Here is a 17,642-nt window from a genome sequence, read left to right as displayed (position 1 = left end):
GGAATAGGTGGATGAAGTCAATTTGTTCCAAAGGCCATGAAGGTGACTGAAGCTAGTGCCATGGAGGACTTAGAGCTTGATCAGCCTTGGAAGACATCAGGTCATCCAGTGCATCGAGAGCTATCACCAGGCACCTTGACTTTTGTCTTGCCACTGGACTTTGATAATTCTGGAAAAGAGAGCGAGGCTGATGACTTTATGCAACTCTGTCTCATTTAAATCCAATTCACAAGTGAGACAAGACATTACTCCATGATGTCATTGGTCATCTTTGAAAATGAATGAAAACAAGATCTATTAGGGTCACAATTGAAAGTAGCTTTCTGGTGGTCTCTGTTTGCTTAGACTCTTCACGAACAACATAAGGCAAGATGATCAATTGTTTCCTGGGATGATGCTACTTATCTTTCCATGCTGATGAAACCAAAGCTACTAACTCACCTATTTGCTTCACTATGAAACTTTTTTTTTTCCATTAATGCAGTGGATTGAATTCTAGACTTGGATTCAGGAAGACCTAAGTTCAGATCCAGCTTCAGACACCATGAGAAAGTCACTTTATTTCTATCTGCTTCAGTTTCCTCAACTATAAAATGAGAATAAGGAAGGAAATAAGCATTTATTAGAGGCAGTCAGATAGCTCAGTGGATTGAGTCTGGAGTCAAGAAGACCTGTGTTCAACTCTAACTTTAGACACTTACTGTGTGACCTTGGGCAAGTCACTTAGCCTCTGTTTGCCTTAATCCACTGAAGGAGGATATGGTGAACCACTCCACCATCCTTGCTACAAAGCCCTATAAGGGGTCACAAAGAGTCAAACATGAATGACAAGAACAATTATTAAACATTTATGATGTGTCAGACTGTGCTAAGTGCTTTATAAATATTATCTCATTTGATCCTCACAGCCACCTTGGCAAGTAAGTGTTAAGATTATCCCTAGAGGTGAGAAAACTCAGGCAAACAGGTTTAAGTGATTTACCCAGGGTCAAATGGCTGAGTGTCTGAAGCTGGATTTAAACACAGACCCAGAACTCTATCCAAGTGTCATTCAGCTGCTTTTAATAATAGCAACTATCTCCTGGGGTTGTTGTGAAAATCCAACATTTGTCAAGTTTTGTGTATTATCTATCATCATCATGGCCATCATCATTATCATCCTCATCATCAACAATAGTGGTTCAATTCATCCACTATTTAATCTACTAAAAAGAAGTTCTTATTAAACACCTTCTATGTATGTATTCATCACTATGTTAAGCACTAGAGGTTTAAGGCAAATGTTCACTGATCCCTGCCCTCAGAGAACTTACATTCTAATAGGTTTCAACATTCAGAGTAGTGTTCACAAAAGTCCTTTTTTGTCTAGTCAGTGACAGGATTGGAATGAAATCATAGGGCAATGGATTTCCAATCCTTCTTTGCTAGCAATGGGAGTAATGATTTTTTCCCCCAGGACAAGAACAAAATGTGGGGGAAGGTGAGAAGAGGTTTGATGTGACACCAGGGAAGATGGCAATATGGTCTTGAAGTCTTGATGTCTTCGTGATTAGGATGTGACACATGGCCTGGAGCTAGACATGAGTTAGATGAGTTTCTAATTCATTTGTCCCCTCCAATAGACAATTAAAATAGTCTACAAACTTTCTTTTCTTTACCATCTCCTGGCATACAGAACTGAAGGAAGTAGCATGGAGGACTAAGGATCCCTAGGTACCATTACATATTTCATGGCATACATAGCCAAGAATTCCTAACCAATCTATGGGGAGAAGTCTCTCTGACCTTAACGAGGCTGAGCTGTTGGGCAATGGCCATGACTCATTATAGAGCCCATTCTACACAACTTTCTAGTTTGGTTGTCAGTGTTTATGGGTAACTGGTATAGGGTACAAAAAAACAACAGAGAATCTTCTATTCCATAATGAGACATAAACTAAAAAGTAGACTCCTGGGGCATCTAGGTGGAGCAGTGTATAGCCCTGTAGTCAGGAGTACCTGAGTTCAAATCCAACCTCAGACACTTAATAATTACCTGTGTGATCTTGGGCAAATCACTTAACCCCACTGCTTTAAATAAAAAATAAATTTATAAAAAGTGGACTCCTCAGATGAGGTGCTTTACAAATGTTTGTTGAATTGAGTTAACCCTTTCAAAATCAAGTCTATCTCCTTCCATCTCCTCTTAATACTTTCTGCAGAATCCATCTTAGTTTGGACTAAGTCCTCAAGTAATTCTTTTGGTTAAAGAGGGGAATTAATGTGCATTGTTATCATGCCCTTATCAGGACTAGTTTTCATATTTGAATTTGATAATTATCAAAGTCCTGGGATAGGAATGCAGATGGGAAATCCCATTCCTCAAATGGGTCAACTGAGGCAGGAAGTGTTTGAATGCTGGCATTTTACAACTGAAGCCAGAAGACTTCCATGACATTTTCAGGATCATATAGCTGCTAAGTGATAGAGACTGGATTTTAAATCAGGTTTCCTGATGCTAGACCCAGTGTAAACAAAGCCAGAAGACTATGTTTCAGGATTCTAATGATCAAGGGGCACCTTGGTTGAAGCCCAGAAGGGACTCCATTCTCTCTGTTCTCTCCCCAGCCTGCCCCAAGCCCAACACATGCCTTGACATCAGGCAACTTTGATAAATGGAGGAAGAACTGGATAGGGAGATGGGGCACTTCAAAACACGCAGCCAAGAAGAGAGATGATTCCATTTTAAGTAGTTCAGAGTTTTATTATAAATACAAACTTTTTCCTTATTATACGCCTTACTCCTATTTTACCAACAACAACAACAAAAACCATTCATGTCAGCTAAATACAACTCTGTATGTGCATGTGCATATATGTGGGCATGTGGGCGTGTATATGTTTGCATATATGTGCATGTAGGGGAAAGAGGACCTGCCTGGCCAGAACAATGGTTTTCCAAACCTGAAACCAGACGATCTCCGAGGCCAGGGTTGCAGAACACTTAGTTCTGGCCCTACAGGAGGGGAGGTGGCAGAGAAGAAAGGGAGAAGGGCAGCTAAAAATTGATGCCATTGCCACTGGAAGAAAAGTAGGGACTGTTCACCAGGGGTCCACTGGATGTTGAGCTAAACCTGCAAAAAAGAACAGTTGATCTAATGAGATCTCTTCCTGCTATCATCAGCCCAACACTTACTGAAATTTTCATTTGAATTGGATGATTGTCAAAGTCCTGTGACAGGTATGGAGATGGGAATCCTCATGATAGACTCACATTTGGGCTCCAGCAAAAGCCCAAGATTGTATTCTGATCAAAGTAAAAATAATTAAAAGGAGTCTAGTATTTATTTTACTGGAGAGACCCCCTCCACTCCAATCTGGGTCTCCCCATGTCCATTTTTTGTGGGCTCAGGACATCAGACAATCTTTGGTTTAGCTCACATAACAGAAGAGCTGGAAGGAACCTTGAACATCCTCTCATTCAACCCCTTATTTCACTGATGAATAAACTGAGAACTAGGGAGAAGAAATGACTTCTCCAGGGGAATATAGAATATTAGTACTAGATAGGACTAGAACTTGATTCTCTTGACACCCAGGTCAGTGTTCTTTGCATTGTCCTTCATGCTATCTTTTCTTCCATAGTCAGGATCTTGCAGATGAGTCCCCCACTCCAATGGTTAGATAGAGTTAGGAAATAAATAGCCAGGGGCCTTCTTCCTGAACATTCTGAATCTACCACTATCCCCAGGAGGTTGCTGACCAGGCAGACTGGAGAGTTCTGCAGTTATTTCTAAAAAACAGTATCCTCACTCATGGAATCCCATATCAAAGAATTTGGGGGTGAATTTGAGTACACAGTAAGATTCTCTGACCCTTCTATTTACTTTCCTTCCTCACAAAATTCAATACCATATTTCACTTCTAGTGCAATTACTTTGTACAGAATGACTACTGTGTGTCTAACCCTGGGTGCCATGGAGATGCCAAGAGAAGGAGTCAGTCCCTGCTCTCAGGGAGTTCCTAATCTAATTGGGTTGGTATTATTTAAACATGGAAAACAATTAGACATTATGGCAAGTCTTGGATCACTGTTAAATTATATGATGTGTTGCAGATGTGAAGCATTGAGGAACCAGGAAGAAGAGAGAATGGGGATGGCTCAAGTGGCTAACAAAGGCTTCCTAGAGAAAGGCTATGGTTTAGGCCTTGAAGAATTGGTTGGATTTGGATAGAGGAAGAAGAGCATTTCAGGGAGAGGAAAGTCCTAAGCAGACAAAGATAAGAATAAGTTCACTGTGATCACTTTCCAGAGCCCTAAGAAAGTTAAGAATTATTTGTCTAAGTTCCCTCAATTTCTCACTTATTTTTTTGCCCATTCATTCCCAGTTATATTGTCTTGTTAATAGGTTTTTCCTCTCTTTACCTTAAATCCTATTCCCACTCCTTTCCTCTGGAGCTTTTCTTTGGTGGTCCTTCCTTTCCTTTATCACTGAATCACAAAGTTGGGAGGGAGAAGACCTCAGAAACCAGCTTGTTCCATCCATTTTTTTTTTACCAGATGTGGTAAAACAAAAGAAAACAAACAACTATATTTCATTACAAGACTTCACTGGTACTGGATCTTTCTCATGTGAGTAAATTCCCTGTACAATGTAGATCAGCATCCTCTCTGTAATGGGTAGTCTTGGAGAACGTCCTGAAGCACTAAAAGGGTGTAATTTGCCCAGGGTCACATAGCTGGGATGAGTTGGACATGACCTGAACTCAGGCCTTCCTAATTTGAAGGCCAACCTTAAGACTATCCTTTCAACCTATCAGAAGAAAAACTTTACAGTACAATCAATAAGAAGTCATTCAGTATTTGGTTAAATACTTCAAGTGACTAACCATTTATTGATTCAACCTTCTATCTTCAATAAGATTTTCCTTCTGAAGGGCTTAAATTTGACTCTTTATGACTTTCTTCTACTGTTTCTAGTTCTGTCCCCTGGATTTGGGTGGAACTCCTCTGATTCCCCCTTTACTATAGCTAGTTAAATATTGGAATTACTCAGAAGTTGGAAGGAATTAGAAGGAGCAAAAGCAAGTTACCCAATCCAAGTCATATCTGAAAAAGAATCCCCACTGTAAGAAAGCAGAGGAATGGGTATCCCAATGCTCTAAGCTTGAAGACATCTAATAAAGGGGAACCCACAAGTGACTGAGGCAGTCCCCTCCACGTTTGAATAATTCTATTTGATGGAGAGTTTTCCTTCATCAAACCTAAATTCTCCTAAGTCATCTAACTTCTTCCCGTTAATCTTAGTTCTTTTCTCTGTAGTCAACATAACAAAGCTAATCCACCAGACCACCATCCAAATATTTGAAAATATCATGTCTCCTGTTTCTTTTTTCCCTAGGTTAAACATCCTTACTTTCTCCAACTAACCTCATATAGGATAAACTCACAGTTTTCACCACCCTTGCTGTCCTCCTGATATTCTCCATTGTACTGATAGTATTAAATTTAGTTTCCAAGAAGAGAACATAATATTCCAGGTATGGTCTGAGGAGAGCAGAAAAAAAGGACTACCACCTCCTTACCACCTCTCAAGATTGAAATTTTTGGCTGCCATATATTTTCTGTGATTGATCCTGCATAAGCCAAAGGCACCAACCTTTTAAAGGGGAGAAAACCCGATTGTCTAAACTTGCTTTGCCTTTCCTATACTTGTGAATTTGAGTTTTTGAAACTAAATGTATGACTATATGAGGTAGCTGACTCAATGGAAAGAGTTCTGGACCTGGAGTCAAGAAGCCCTGAGTCCAAATCAAGCCTTAGAAATTCCTAGCTGTGGGACCATAGGCAAGTCACTTAAACCCTGTTTGCCTTAATCCACTGGAAAAGGAAATGGCAAACCATTCTAGTATCTTTGCCAGGAAAAACCAATGTGCCAAATTGGCATACTGTGGTCCATGAATTCACAGAGAAGTGAACATGCCTGAACAACAACAACAGTATGGCTTTTTATTTATTTATACTCAATTCCACATTGTTTTGAGCAAAATCTCTGAACTGTTAACTAAACTTATCTGAACTGTCATCTAAAATGTTAGCTATCCCTCTCAGCTTTGTGTCTGCTGATAATTTGCTAAATATGCCATCTATATTTTTATACAAATTATTTATTATTATTATTATTAGGTTTTTGCAAGGCAAACAGGGTTAAGTGGCTTGCCCAAGGCCACACAGCTAGGTAATTAGTAAGTGTCTGAGACCGGATTTGAACCCAGGTACTCCTGACTCCAGGGCCCGTGCTTTATCCACTGCGCCACCTAGCAGCCCCTTATACAAATTATTGATAAATATATTTACCAGCACCAGGTCAAGCACAAATCCCTTGGTCACTCTACTGGGGACTTCCTTCTAAACTGACATGGATAAATAATGGGTACCCTTTGAGGTCAACCACTCAACCATTTCTGAATCCAACAATTGTCCTATTACAAGGCTCATACTCTTCTAGCTTTCCCACTAGAATTGCATGAGACACTTTAAAAACTGTACTAAAATCTGAGATATTATCCCTATAGCATTCACCTCGTACTTAACTACCCTGACAAATAAAGGAAATCTGAAGCGCATAGCTTGTTCTTGATGAAGTCATGTAGGTTCTTTGAGTTCACTCCCTTCTTTGATGGCCTTTGATAGCCTTAATGAGGAACTACCTCATTAAGAATACAATCTGCAATTATGTTGGGAATCAAGTCAATCTCATTGACCTGTAGTTTTCAGACTCTCTAATATTTTGACCATTAGGAAATTTATACTTCTCCAATTGTTCCATACCTCCCCCATTCTTCAAGATCTTCCAAATATCATATCCACCCCCTTTTTCAGTTCCCAAGGGTCCTGTTCCTATGGGCCAGGTGACTTGAATTAGTCAAGGGTAGCTAGGTGCTCTCTCACTATTTCCATACTTGTCTTGGGTATCAGCTCCCTATTAGGCAGTTTTTTTTCTGTCCTTTCTATTCCAAAGACCATTTTCTGTGGTGGAGAAAAAGGGAAAATAAGAATTAAGTGCTCTTACTTCTCTTTGTCAGTTATCGTCCCATCTACCCCAAGCACATATTCTACTGTTTCTTCAATTTGCCTTTTTCTCCAATAGAGCACCCCTCTCCTCTTTTTGTTATCAATTTTCTTCACCAGGCTGAGTTTATTCTGAGTTTTAGTACACCTGACATGCTTTTGTATCCATCTTCTGTTACTTGCCCTTGCTTCCATCTTCTGTACATTTCTTTTACAAATCTAAATCAAATGGTAAGTTTCTGTTAACATGCAAACTGATCTCTTCAGACAACTCCTATTTTCTCTCTTCATTGGAGTTGTTTCCCTTTGTGTCTTCAGAATTTCATTCATCCCTCTTTCACTGACTTCCCCTCTAGAATTTTAGTCCTTGGGCTCTTACCTATTCATCCTCTGAGCTCTTTGAAATCCATTCTCCTGAAGTATAGGGTGCATGTCATGATATGCCTCACTTTCCTTTCCTGTATCACACATTCTAAGAAGTAGGTAGAAAACACTTATGCAAAGACTCCCATAATTGCCTCCTATCCCAGCAACCAATCCCCTCTGTTAGAATCCTATCCAGGATGGAATTCCATCATTATTTCTTTCACTTTTCAAAAGATAAAATTTTCATTGGAACAAATCAAGAAATTATTATCAGATCGGCTTTTGGCAGAAAGAGCACCAAAAGATGTCTGGATAATTGAACTACTTCATTATTACTATATTTTACCTCTGTGCCAGGCTTATAATCTCTTTCTCAAAATCATATGTTTATTCTTTCTGTACAGGTGGCCTGTAATATAGTCTGATAACAAAATCATGTCAGTTTTTCAATTCTTTTCACCCAGGTGTTCTCCTATACTTCCTGAATCTCCTCATATGGCTTTAGCTTCTTTTTTTCAGGTTTTTGCAAGGCAAATGGGGCTAACTGGCTTGCCCAAGGCCACACAGCTAGACAATTATTAAGTGTCTGAGACTGGACCTGAACCCAGGCACTCCTGACTCCAGGGCCGGTGCTCTATCCACTGTGCCACCTAGCTGCCCTGGCTTTAGCTTCTTAATAATTCTATCTTCCCCCTTTTTTTCCCCTCCAATTTAAAAACAACAATGGTGTACACCCATCCAATGACATATTCTAATTGTGAACTTCTTCCCAAATAATAGTGATACATACGAGATAAAATTTGCCCCCTTGCATTAGGATTCTAGGTCATTTTACTTGCCACCTAAGTCTGCTAATATGTCCATCCTCCATTGCACATGACATATATATATATATACACCAACTAAAGCTTTCAAAATTTTGAAAATTCTTGCATTTATATCTTTCTGAAATTATGGTGCCCCAAAGTGAACATAGTACCCTAGAGATGTTTTATCATTTTAAGTTCCCCTATTCCAATAGGGGAGATTCCAACATCTAAGATCTTCCCTTCATTGATTGGAGGAAAACTCCCAAATCTCTTGTATCCTGTTCTAATTCTCTCCTTCCTTCTTTTCCATGCTCGTCAAAAGAGTAAGTTATATTCATTACCTCCATTTCTTTGCCATCTATTTACATATCCAACTGCAGCGAGACTTCCATCCATATCACTCTTCAGAATCAGCTCTAATGTCAATACTAATCTTCTATTGCTATATCAAATGATTTTTTGTATGTTTCTCAGCACCATTTGCCACTGTTAGCCTACCCCCCATAAACCCTTTCCAAATTTTCTCTCTTTAACTGATTTCTTTAGCACTACACTACCCTTAACTACTTTTATCTCTTTTTTTCTGTTATGACTCTTTTTCTTTTTTTGATTTTTGCAAGGCAGTGGGGTTCAGTGACTTGCCCAAGGCCACAGAGCTAGGTAATTATTAAGTGTCTGAGGCCAGATTTGAACTTAGATCCTCCTGACTCCAGGGCCAGTGCTCTATCCACTGCTGTACCTAGCTGCCCTGACTCTTTTTCTTCTTTACCATTTATATGTATATTATTTTTTTTAATCCTTGATCTTCTATTTCTCTACTCTTTCCCTTGGAAATTTCAACCACAGTCAACATCTCAGTTATCATTTTTATGTAGATGACTACCAAATCTATTTTATTAGCCCTAACTCATTTGCCAAATTGCAGTTCCATATCCTCAAATGCTAGCAGGATTTCTCCACCTAGGCTTCAAATTTATCACATTCAAAATAGAATTTCTCATCTTCCTATGTACCTCACCCTACCCCACTCCAGAAACCTGCTCTTCCTACTGACTTCTCCATCCTGACTAAGGGAGTGGAGCTATCTGTGATCATCTTAATCTCCCAAACATCCAGTTTTGATTTTTAATATTACCCCCTCCTCCCATCCCCAGTCTGTTGCTAAGTCCTATGAAATCTTTCTTCACAATGCCTCCCAATTCCTTCTTTCCTCCCTTCCTACAATGTGATTACTCCAGTTTATTCCTTTTCACTTTTATTCTGGATTACTATAACAGTCTTTTAGTACTTTCTGCCTCTGGTATTTTCTTCCTAAACCTTTCTTTTATTTCAATTGATGAAAGATTTTTATTTATTTTGAGTTTTACAAATTTACCCCTATTCTTGCTTCCCTCCTCCCAACCCCCACAGAAGGCACTAAAATATTATTGTTTAAGAGTAAACATAATACCCCCCTCCCCCCCACAAAAATATAGAACCTCATGAGAAAGTAAAAGACAAAAAATGTGTTTCAGTCTGTATTCTGATACTATCAGCTCATTCTTTATCATAAGTCCATCACAGAAGTTAATTCCATATTTTTCCACAGTTGATGATTGTAATTCCCTCCATCCATTCCTCTCCACTACCATATATTATATGTTCTCTCTCCTTTCACTCTGTCCCTCTTCTAAAATGTGTTGTAGGGTAGCTGAGTGGTACAATGGACAAAGCACCAGCCCTGGGGCCAAGAGGCCCCAAGCCCACATACCACCCCAGAAACCTAGCAACCCACTTGCCCATGGTCCTGTACAGGCCCCCCCCCCCCAATCCCAACACCTTGAAAAAAGTAAAAAAGAAAATGTTATATCTGACTATCCTCTCCTATGATCTACCCTCTCCTCTATCACCCACATCACCCCTCCCCTTCCCCTGTCCCCTTCTCTCCTTTTTCCTCTGAATGTCTATACCCTATTGAGTGTGTATGCTGTTTCCTCTCTGAGCCATTTCTGATGAGAGTGAAGATTCCCTCATTCCCCCTTGCCTTCCCCCCTTCCATATCATTGCAAAAGCTACACGAAAAAAAGAAGCTAAATATAAGATATTTTATATGAAATATCTTAGCCTATTTCATCTCTCCTTTCTCTTACTCCTAGTACATTTCCCTTTTAGCCATTGACTCCATTTTTACAATATATTTTATCTTCAAATTCAGCTTTCTCCTGTGCTTCATCTATAAAAGCTCCTTCTACCTGCTCTATTAAATGAGAAGGTTCATATGAGTATTATCAGTATCATTTTTCTATGCAGGAATACATGCAGTTCATCATCATTAAATCCCTCATAATTTATCCCTCTCCTCCACTCTCTGTGCTTCACCTGAATCCTGTACTTGAAGGTCAAAATTTCTGTTCAACTCTGGTTGTTTCACCAGGAACATTTGAAATTCCCCTGTTTCACTGAAAGTTCATCTTATCCCCAGAAGAGGATGTTCAGTTTTGCTGGGTAGTTGATTCTCGGTTGCATTCCAAGATCTTTTGCCTTCTGGAATGTTATATTCCAAGCCCTATGAGCCCTTAATGTAGTTTCAGCTAAGTCCTGTGTGATCCTGATTGCAGCTCCATGATATTTAAATTGTGTCCTTCTGGCTGCTTGTAATATTTTCTCTTTGACTTGGGAGTTCTGGAACTTGGTTTTATTCTGGGGGGGTTGTTAATTTTTTGGATCTCTTTCTGGGGGAGATCGTTGGATTCTCTCAATTTCTATTTTGCCCTCTGCTTCTAGGATATCAAGGCAATTTTCCTATCAAAATTCTTTAAAAATGAGGTCAAGACTCTTTTCTTGATCATGACTTTCAGGTATCCCAATAATTTTTAAATGATCTTTTCTGAATCTGTTTTCCAGATCAGTTTTTTTTTCAATGAGATGTTTCACATTTTCTTCTAATTTTCCATTCTTTTGGTGTTGAAGTATTGTGTCTTGATTTCTTGTAAAGTCATCAGTTTTTGAACTGTTTTATTCATCTGACCTAGGCTGGTTTTTAACATGTTATTTTCTTCAGCATTTTTTTGGATCTCCTTGACTAAGCTGCTGAATTTGTTTTCATATTTTTCCTGCATCTCTCTCATTTCTTTTCCCAATTTTTCTTCTATCTCCCTTACTTGATTTTCAAAATCTTTTTTGAGCTCTATCATAGCCTGAGCCCAACTTCCATTTTCTTGTAGTCTTTAGGTGCAGAAGCTTGGACTTCTTCATCTTCAGATTGAGTATTTTGATCCTCCTTGGGATCATAGAGTAAGTATTTGTCAGTGGTCAGGTTCCTTTTTTCCCCCTGTTTACTCATTTCCCCAGCCTGTGCCTGGTTTTGGAGTGCTTCCTGAACTTTTGAGTTTTATTGGGACAACCCCACAGGTACCTCAGTGTATGAGGCTCTAACTGCTCTCCTGATCTGTGAATGACCACAAGCTCACCCCTCCACCATGGGCTGGGGGGGGGGTCCTTGTTTCATGGGGGGCCCTAGATTGTGATCAGGATATGAATGTGGTCAGAGACCCAGAGTCCTGTTCCAGGGACAGAGGATAGACCTCAGAAGTCTCCCTCCACTCCTCCACCTTCAGTGGGCTGAGCACTCATTGCTCAGCTGCCTGGAGGCTCCTGTTTGCAGGCTCCACAGTGCTTTCATTTCCTGAATCTGGGTGTGCTGACTGCTGCATCTGCACTGATGGCATGGGCTTCACACTGAGGTCTCCCTGCTGATCTTCCAAGTTGTGCTTTGTGATCCCTGGGGTGAAGGTCAGGAAACTGCTTCTACTGTAGGGAGCCATGGCTCCTGGGCACCCTGGGGCTGTTTCCGGGAGGCTGTGGTTTCTTCACTCTGGTGGACCGCCCCTCTAACCCTGTGGAACAGCGTTTTTTCTACTATTTTCCAGGTTACCTTGGGCTGGAGAATTGCCTAACTTGGATCTTTCTGTGAGTTCTGTCTCTCAGAAATTTAAAGTCATAATTTTAAGAGTTTTGAAATATTTTGGAGAGAGCACCTAGGATAGGCTCTTCTCCTGCCACCATCTTGGCTCCACTCCACTCCCCTCCCTAATCCTTTCTTGCTGAAATAATCTACTAAAGGAAAAGATCTGATATAGTACTCTCCTTCTCAAACATATTCTATAATTGCTTTTAGGGCCAAAACTTAGTTTGGCATTCAAGACCTACCCTTTTCCTCTAGCTAAACTCTATACTACAATTTGGATCATTTGACATCTCCTGAATATACTTTGTGTTTTATCTCCTCTGTTGCTTTGTGATATTGTTCTCTTCATCTCCATAATCTTTCTACCTCATCTCTATAGAAATCTTGTCCATTCCTCAAAATCTAGTTTCAATGCTGCTTCCTTCATGAGATTTTCTCTGATAATCAAAAGTGATCTCTCCCACTTCTAACCTCCTTCAGCATTTTCTTGGTACTTATCCATAGAAATTTTTCACATACTGCCTTTTCCCTTGTTTTATCTTCCCTCTTAAAACACATTGACATCTACAGAAGTATCAAGATATTTAGGGGACAGTCACAAAATATTGGGTGGAGACCCTGTGGAGGATTGAAGGTGTGATATGAATAATACTCAAAATGAGAGTGTATGGATGAGTTTTTACATGTATCACTGAAGGAAGTAGTTACATTGATGAAATGCTCTATCTATAGGCATATCCAAGTATTAATTATAGGGTTTTTTGAGAGCAAAATATATCCATCATCTGTGGAATCTAGCATGGTGATAAGAACAAAGAAGGCTCTTAAGAAATATCTTTTGAATGAATGATTTGAGATTTATCATTGCTATAGAAGAAGACACATGTTGGAAAGAAGGAAGAAAGACTTAGGTAATAGTAGAGAGCCTTATTTATTTATCAATACATTTATATACTAATTTAAAGAGAGCTCTAAGGTTTACAGAGTGCTCTATAATATTACCTCACCTGATCCTATCTTGGGAGGTAGATGATTATATCAGCCCCATTTTACAAATGAGGAAACTAAGGTTGAGATGGTGACTTTCCCAGAGTTATACAGAAAGTATCTGAGCCTAAGATCCTCCCCCCATTCCCCAGGGCTTCCATTGTCTAATCCAAACTTAACTCTTGCTGGTTCTAAGTCTGATGCTCTATCCACTGTGTTACCTTGGCTGCCCCTAAGTTGCCAAGCACTAAGTAGGAGCAAGTTGTTTAAAAGCTATAAATGTTGAAATAAGAAATTTGGACAAAATCTTAAAAGGAGAAAAAGATGGTGGCTTAGCCTTATCAGATCTAAAATTATACTATTGCAGATTTTGGGAGTAAGAGTAACATAAGCAAGATTAATTTGGATGTTATGTTCAGGGTCAAATGAGATGGAGAGAATAGAGTTAAGACTAAATAAATAAGACTAAATAAAATGTTACTGTGTCATTAAGGGGATGATTTGATAAAAGTCTAGTTCTAGCTAACTTTCTTTGGACATGAAATCTGTAAAATGTAGGACTGAACATAGTTGATGTTTACAGTCCCTTCCAGCTCTAACATTCTATGCTCCTTGTCCAACCCATAGCAATCTTTTTTTCCTAAGCTCTCATCATATTCATAATCTATACTCAAAATTTTGTATTTGGTTTTATTGTATCATAGAATATTCCATATTATAGATTCTTTGTTATACTTCTATAACTGTACTGGGAGCTCCTAAGGATGTAGGCCATATCCCATCCTTCTGTCTCCCCATAGCACCCAATAAAGACCTTGACTTTAGACACCATTTTAGTGTACTTACACCAATCACAAAAACCCTCTAGGGAAGCCTGCCTGTGGACTAGCCACATTCTCTGAGATACCATATTGTATCCTATCTAGAACTTTCTAGCTTTAGAAGAATTCTATTATTCTTACAGTATCCCCACCTCCAACCCCAAATGGTTTCTCCCCCCAACTCCATACCAGAAATATACCATGTTGAACCCAGGTGGAGTTTAGGAACATACCCATAAGCTTGGGGAAAGAGGTACTGTGGCCCATCTCCTGCCATGGGGGAAGGGTCACGGGGGCTGGTGGACAGCTTGGGAGGTGTCCTCTGTGGATATGAATAGCCAGGCTGGACAAAAGGGATGTAACTCAGCAAGGGGGTATACGATGATCTGAAAATCTGCTGTCCCATCTGCTGTGGGTTGTAGGGCGTCACCTGTCATTCAGAGAGGAGAGAGGATCCCCATATGGTGGGGCAATTTCCATTTCCATCCCCATTTCCTTCCCCTGAGTCCCATAGACATGTGTCCCATAGATTGTATCCTAAAACTCACCAAAGGTCCTAGTTCACTTTTTGGTTTCTGTCATCACCAAATATCATAGGCTTGATTTGTTCAGCCTCAGTTTCCATGTTATCCTCACATGACATGGGTATGATGAGTGTCAAACCAAACCAAAAATGGAGACACGTTAAATTTATTTCATTCAATTAGGAATCTTGTCTCAAGATTATAATTGTCCCTATGGATAGGGACCATATATGGCCATGGATGGTATAAGGGGGAGGTTACCCAGCTGATATCTTTTTTCATTACTAGTGAAGGAGTCTCTTCCACACCCATGATTCCTCAGGCACAGGAGAACTGAAATCAGTTTCAAAAAGCAAGTTCCCATATTAACTTCGTAAGAGGTTTAGTTTGAGGGAGAAGGCATAGAAATGTTAGGACATGGGCCCCTGGGATGGAAAATCCAGACCAGCATGAGGCTACTAATTAAGGCAACTCTAGGGCTAAGGTCAAGGAGGTTGCACTAGGGAAGAACTTACCTAGGATAAAAAGAGGAGACATCTGGTAGATAACTAAATGGCTAACTAGCTGCTATACAAGTGTTTCTACTTCCTAAAGCACAAGTATTGTCATCACCCTCTAAAGGTTAGTGCCCTAGGACAAAGTGCTGACCACTCCACCCTAGTTTCAGCTCTGAGTCAAATATCCTACTGCCTCTCCTTTTCCCTTCCTCTTTCCTCCACCCTACACATATAAAACTCCCCTGACTATAGGTATTTAAAGATGTCATGTACTAAAAAGGCATGTGAATTCTATATGAGGAGGTTGATGAATGAGAGAACTGAGTTGATTCAAGTTCCTCAGATGACATATACAACATTCTATAATCTGACAACACCTGCCTTGTTACTCCTATCTTTTAATGTTCTGTTCCACAGCCCTGAACATGTCCTGCACTCTACTGCCTTCTTGCTTTTGCTTAGGCTGTTTTCTATGACTGACATATTCTCCCAGTGCCTCTTGGCCTGTTGAATTCTAATATTCTTTAAAGCTGCCCCTAAATGCCATCTTCATGAAGGCTTTCCTGATTCCTCTCTCTGTACCAACCTTCCTCCTCAGGTCTTTATATGTCTCTGATATCTGTATTATGAAACATTGTAAAACAGAGTTATCTATATTTGTGTCTTATCCCCCCTACAGATGACTCCCATGAGGACAGGGCCTAGTATAATTTTTCAGTACATAGTACAAACTTAGGAGCTATTTGTTTTAAAAGTACAAAAACATAGGGAGGAATGTGCCCATTTTAAGAGTAGCTCCCTGGCTCTTGGGAGGGATAAGGTTCATGACCAATATGGCCTAAATGGGAAGGATGCCCCAGTATCTAAAGTGGCATACAAGGCCAGGTCTTCCCAGTGGATAGGCTGGGTATTCTGACTTCAATATGCAAGAACCCCAGAGTTCCTTGCACAATCTGTCAGGGGTAGTTGCTATATCACTTGTATATCACTGGCTTTGTAGCCACCACCAAGAATCTCCTTTGGATGAGAATAGGGAGTGAACTCAGCTGGGAATTTCAGATCTACAGACCTAGATGGAATCTGGAATCTTTACTTCATCTTCATAGAAACATAGAATCTGGGGCAGCTAGGTGGCACAGTGAATAGAGCACTGGCCTTGGAGTCAGGAGTACCTGGGTTCAAATCTGACCTCGGACACTTAGTAATTACCTAGCCGTGTGGCCTTGGGCAAGTCACTTAACCTCACTGCCTTGAAAAATCTAAAAAAAAAAACCTAAATAAATATAAATATTTTAAAAAAGAAACATAGAATCACAGAACTGAAGCTAAAAGGAATCCCAGAGGTCAGCTAGTTCAGCCTCTTCAATTTATAGATGAAGAAACTGAGACCTAGAGAGATAAAGTGACTTCACTTACTCAAGGTCACATAGACTGTAAGAGGCAGAGGCAGGACATGAAGCCAGGTCTACCTGGCCTTCCCAATAGTAGTATATAACAACAGTCCTGGTCTTGGGATCAACCTAAGCTATGGCCCTGGACACATGGTTGACCCTTGAGAAATGCCCCACCCTCATCATAAGAAGATATAAGAGGATAATATGGTGTGGAGGCTACCAAATTGAATCCTCTTGTATCTTCTTATGATGAGTGAGGACACTGGTGGGACTCAAGACATACCAACTCCAGTCCTTTTGTCTGCATTTTTTAAGTTTCTTTCACCTGAACTCTAAGTCCAAGCAGAAGTGTTGATGTTAATTATTCTTCATTGCATCCCAACCATTCCTGATATCTTGGCATGATTGAGACCTCCTCTGATGATGATCCAGCATAGGTAAAATATATACAGTCCCATCTGCCCTCTCCTCAATAACCCACTGTGCTTCCTTCTGAAAACCAGGGATTTCATCATCTCCAAGGATTTCTAGGTCCCCCATTCCCCTTTTACCATCTGCTACCCCCTTATCTACCTGCAGCAATGTGAGCATATTTGGGGATCATAGACATCCCAGAACAATAGTAATAGTGGCAATAATATAATTTACAGTTCTAAAGCACTTTACAGTTATAAAACAACCTACTCACAGTAACCCCTTGAAATGAGTAGGGCAAGTATCATAAACTCCATGTGACTCATGAGGAAAATGAGAGGCAGTGACTTGTTTAAAATCACAGAACTAATCATTATTAGAGGTGGATGGAATTCAACCCAAAGATTCTGACCCCAATCATGGAACTCTTGTTGCTCCTCTAGTGATGGCCAACCAATCCTTAAGCCCCACCTGAGGCTCAAAGTTCAATGTTCAAAAAACCTTGAGAAGTCAGAGGACAAATTTAGGGTGAGAGGAGTGAAGCAGGACAGGGTATCCCTGGCTCTGTCAGGCAATACTGAAGATACATGAAAAGCCTGGAAGCTCAGGGAAGGATAGCATAGCCCTCATTCACTGTAGAGACCAATTCAAGTGGCAGCCTGGGTCTAGAGTAGGCTACCAAGTGGCACATTATGCCCTGAGGACTCTGGAAGAACCTCTGAACTTTATCTTGGAGAGAGACAATGGATTGCAGCTTTGTGGTAGCTGGGATACCTTCAGATTCTTCCCTTCCCTGTGCCCATGAGTGACCATGGAAGTGAAGAAGGAAAAGG

At 40.1% G+C, this 17,642-nt stretch overlaps 1 protein-coding gene across 4 annotated transcripts in view; it reads right to left on the bottom strand.

The window, feature by feature from the left end:
• Positions 1–2,722: 2,722 nt before the first annotated feature.
• The window catches only part of C1H1orf94 (chromosome 1 C1orf94 homolog), a 65,075-nt gene continuing 50,155 nt past the window's right edge, over positions 2,723–17,642 (bottom strand). For all 4 annotated transcript variants that reach the window (XM_074217492.1, XM_074217488.1, XM_074217489.1 and 1 more), the window contains 2 exons: positions 14,214–14,410; positions 2,723–3,113 (listed from right to left, as the gene is read on the bottom strand). In XM_074217492.1, the coding sequence (XP_074073593.1) occupies positions 3,038–3,113; positions 14,214–14,410 (273 nt within the window). In that variant the 3' untranslated portion in view covers positions 2,723–3,037. The remainder of the gene's footprint in view (positions 3,114–14,213; positions 14,411–17,642) is intronic.

The sequence above is a fragment of the Macrotis lagotis genome, chromosome 1 (assembly GCF_037893015.1).
Source record: "Macrotis lagotis isolate mMagLag1 chromosome 1, bilby.v1.9.chrom.fasta, whole genome shotgun sequence".
NCBI lineage: Eukaryota > Metazoa > Chordata > Mammalia > Peramelemorphia > Peramelidae > Macrotis > Macrotis lagotis.
Note: the sequence above shows the minus strand (reverse complement) of the source record. Positions and strands in the feature narration are given on the sequence as shown.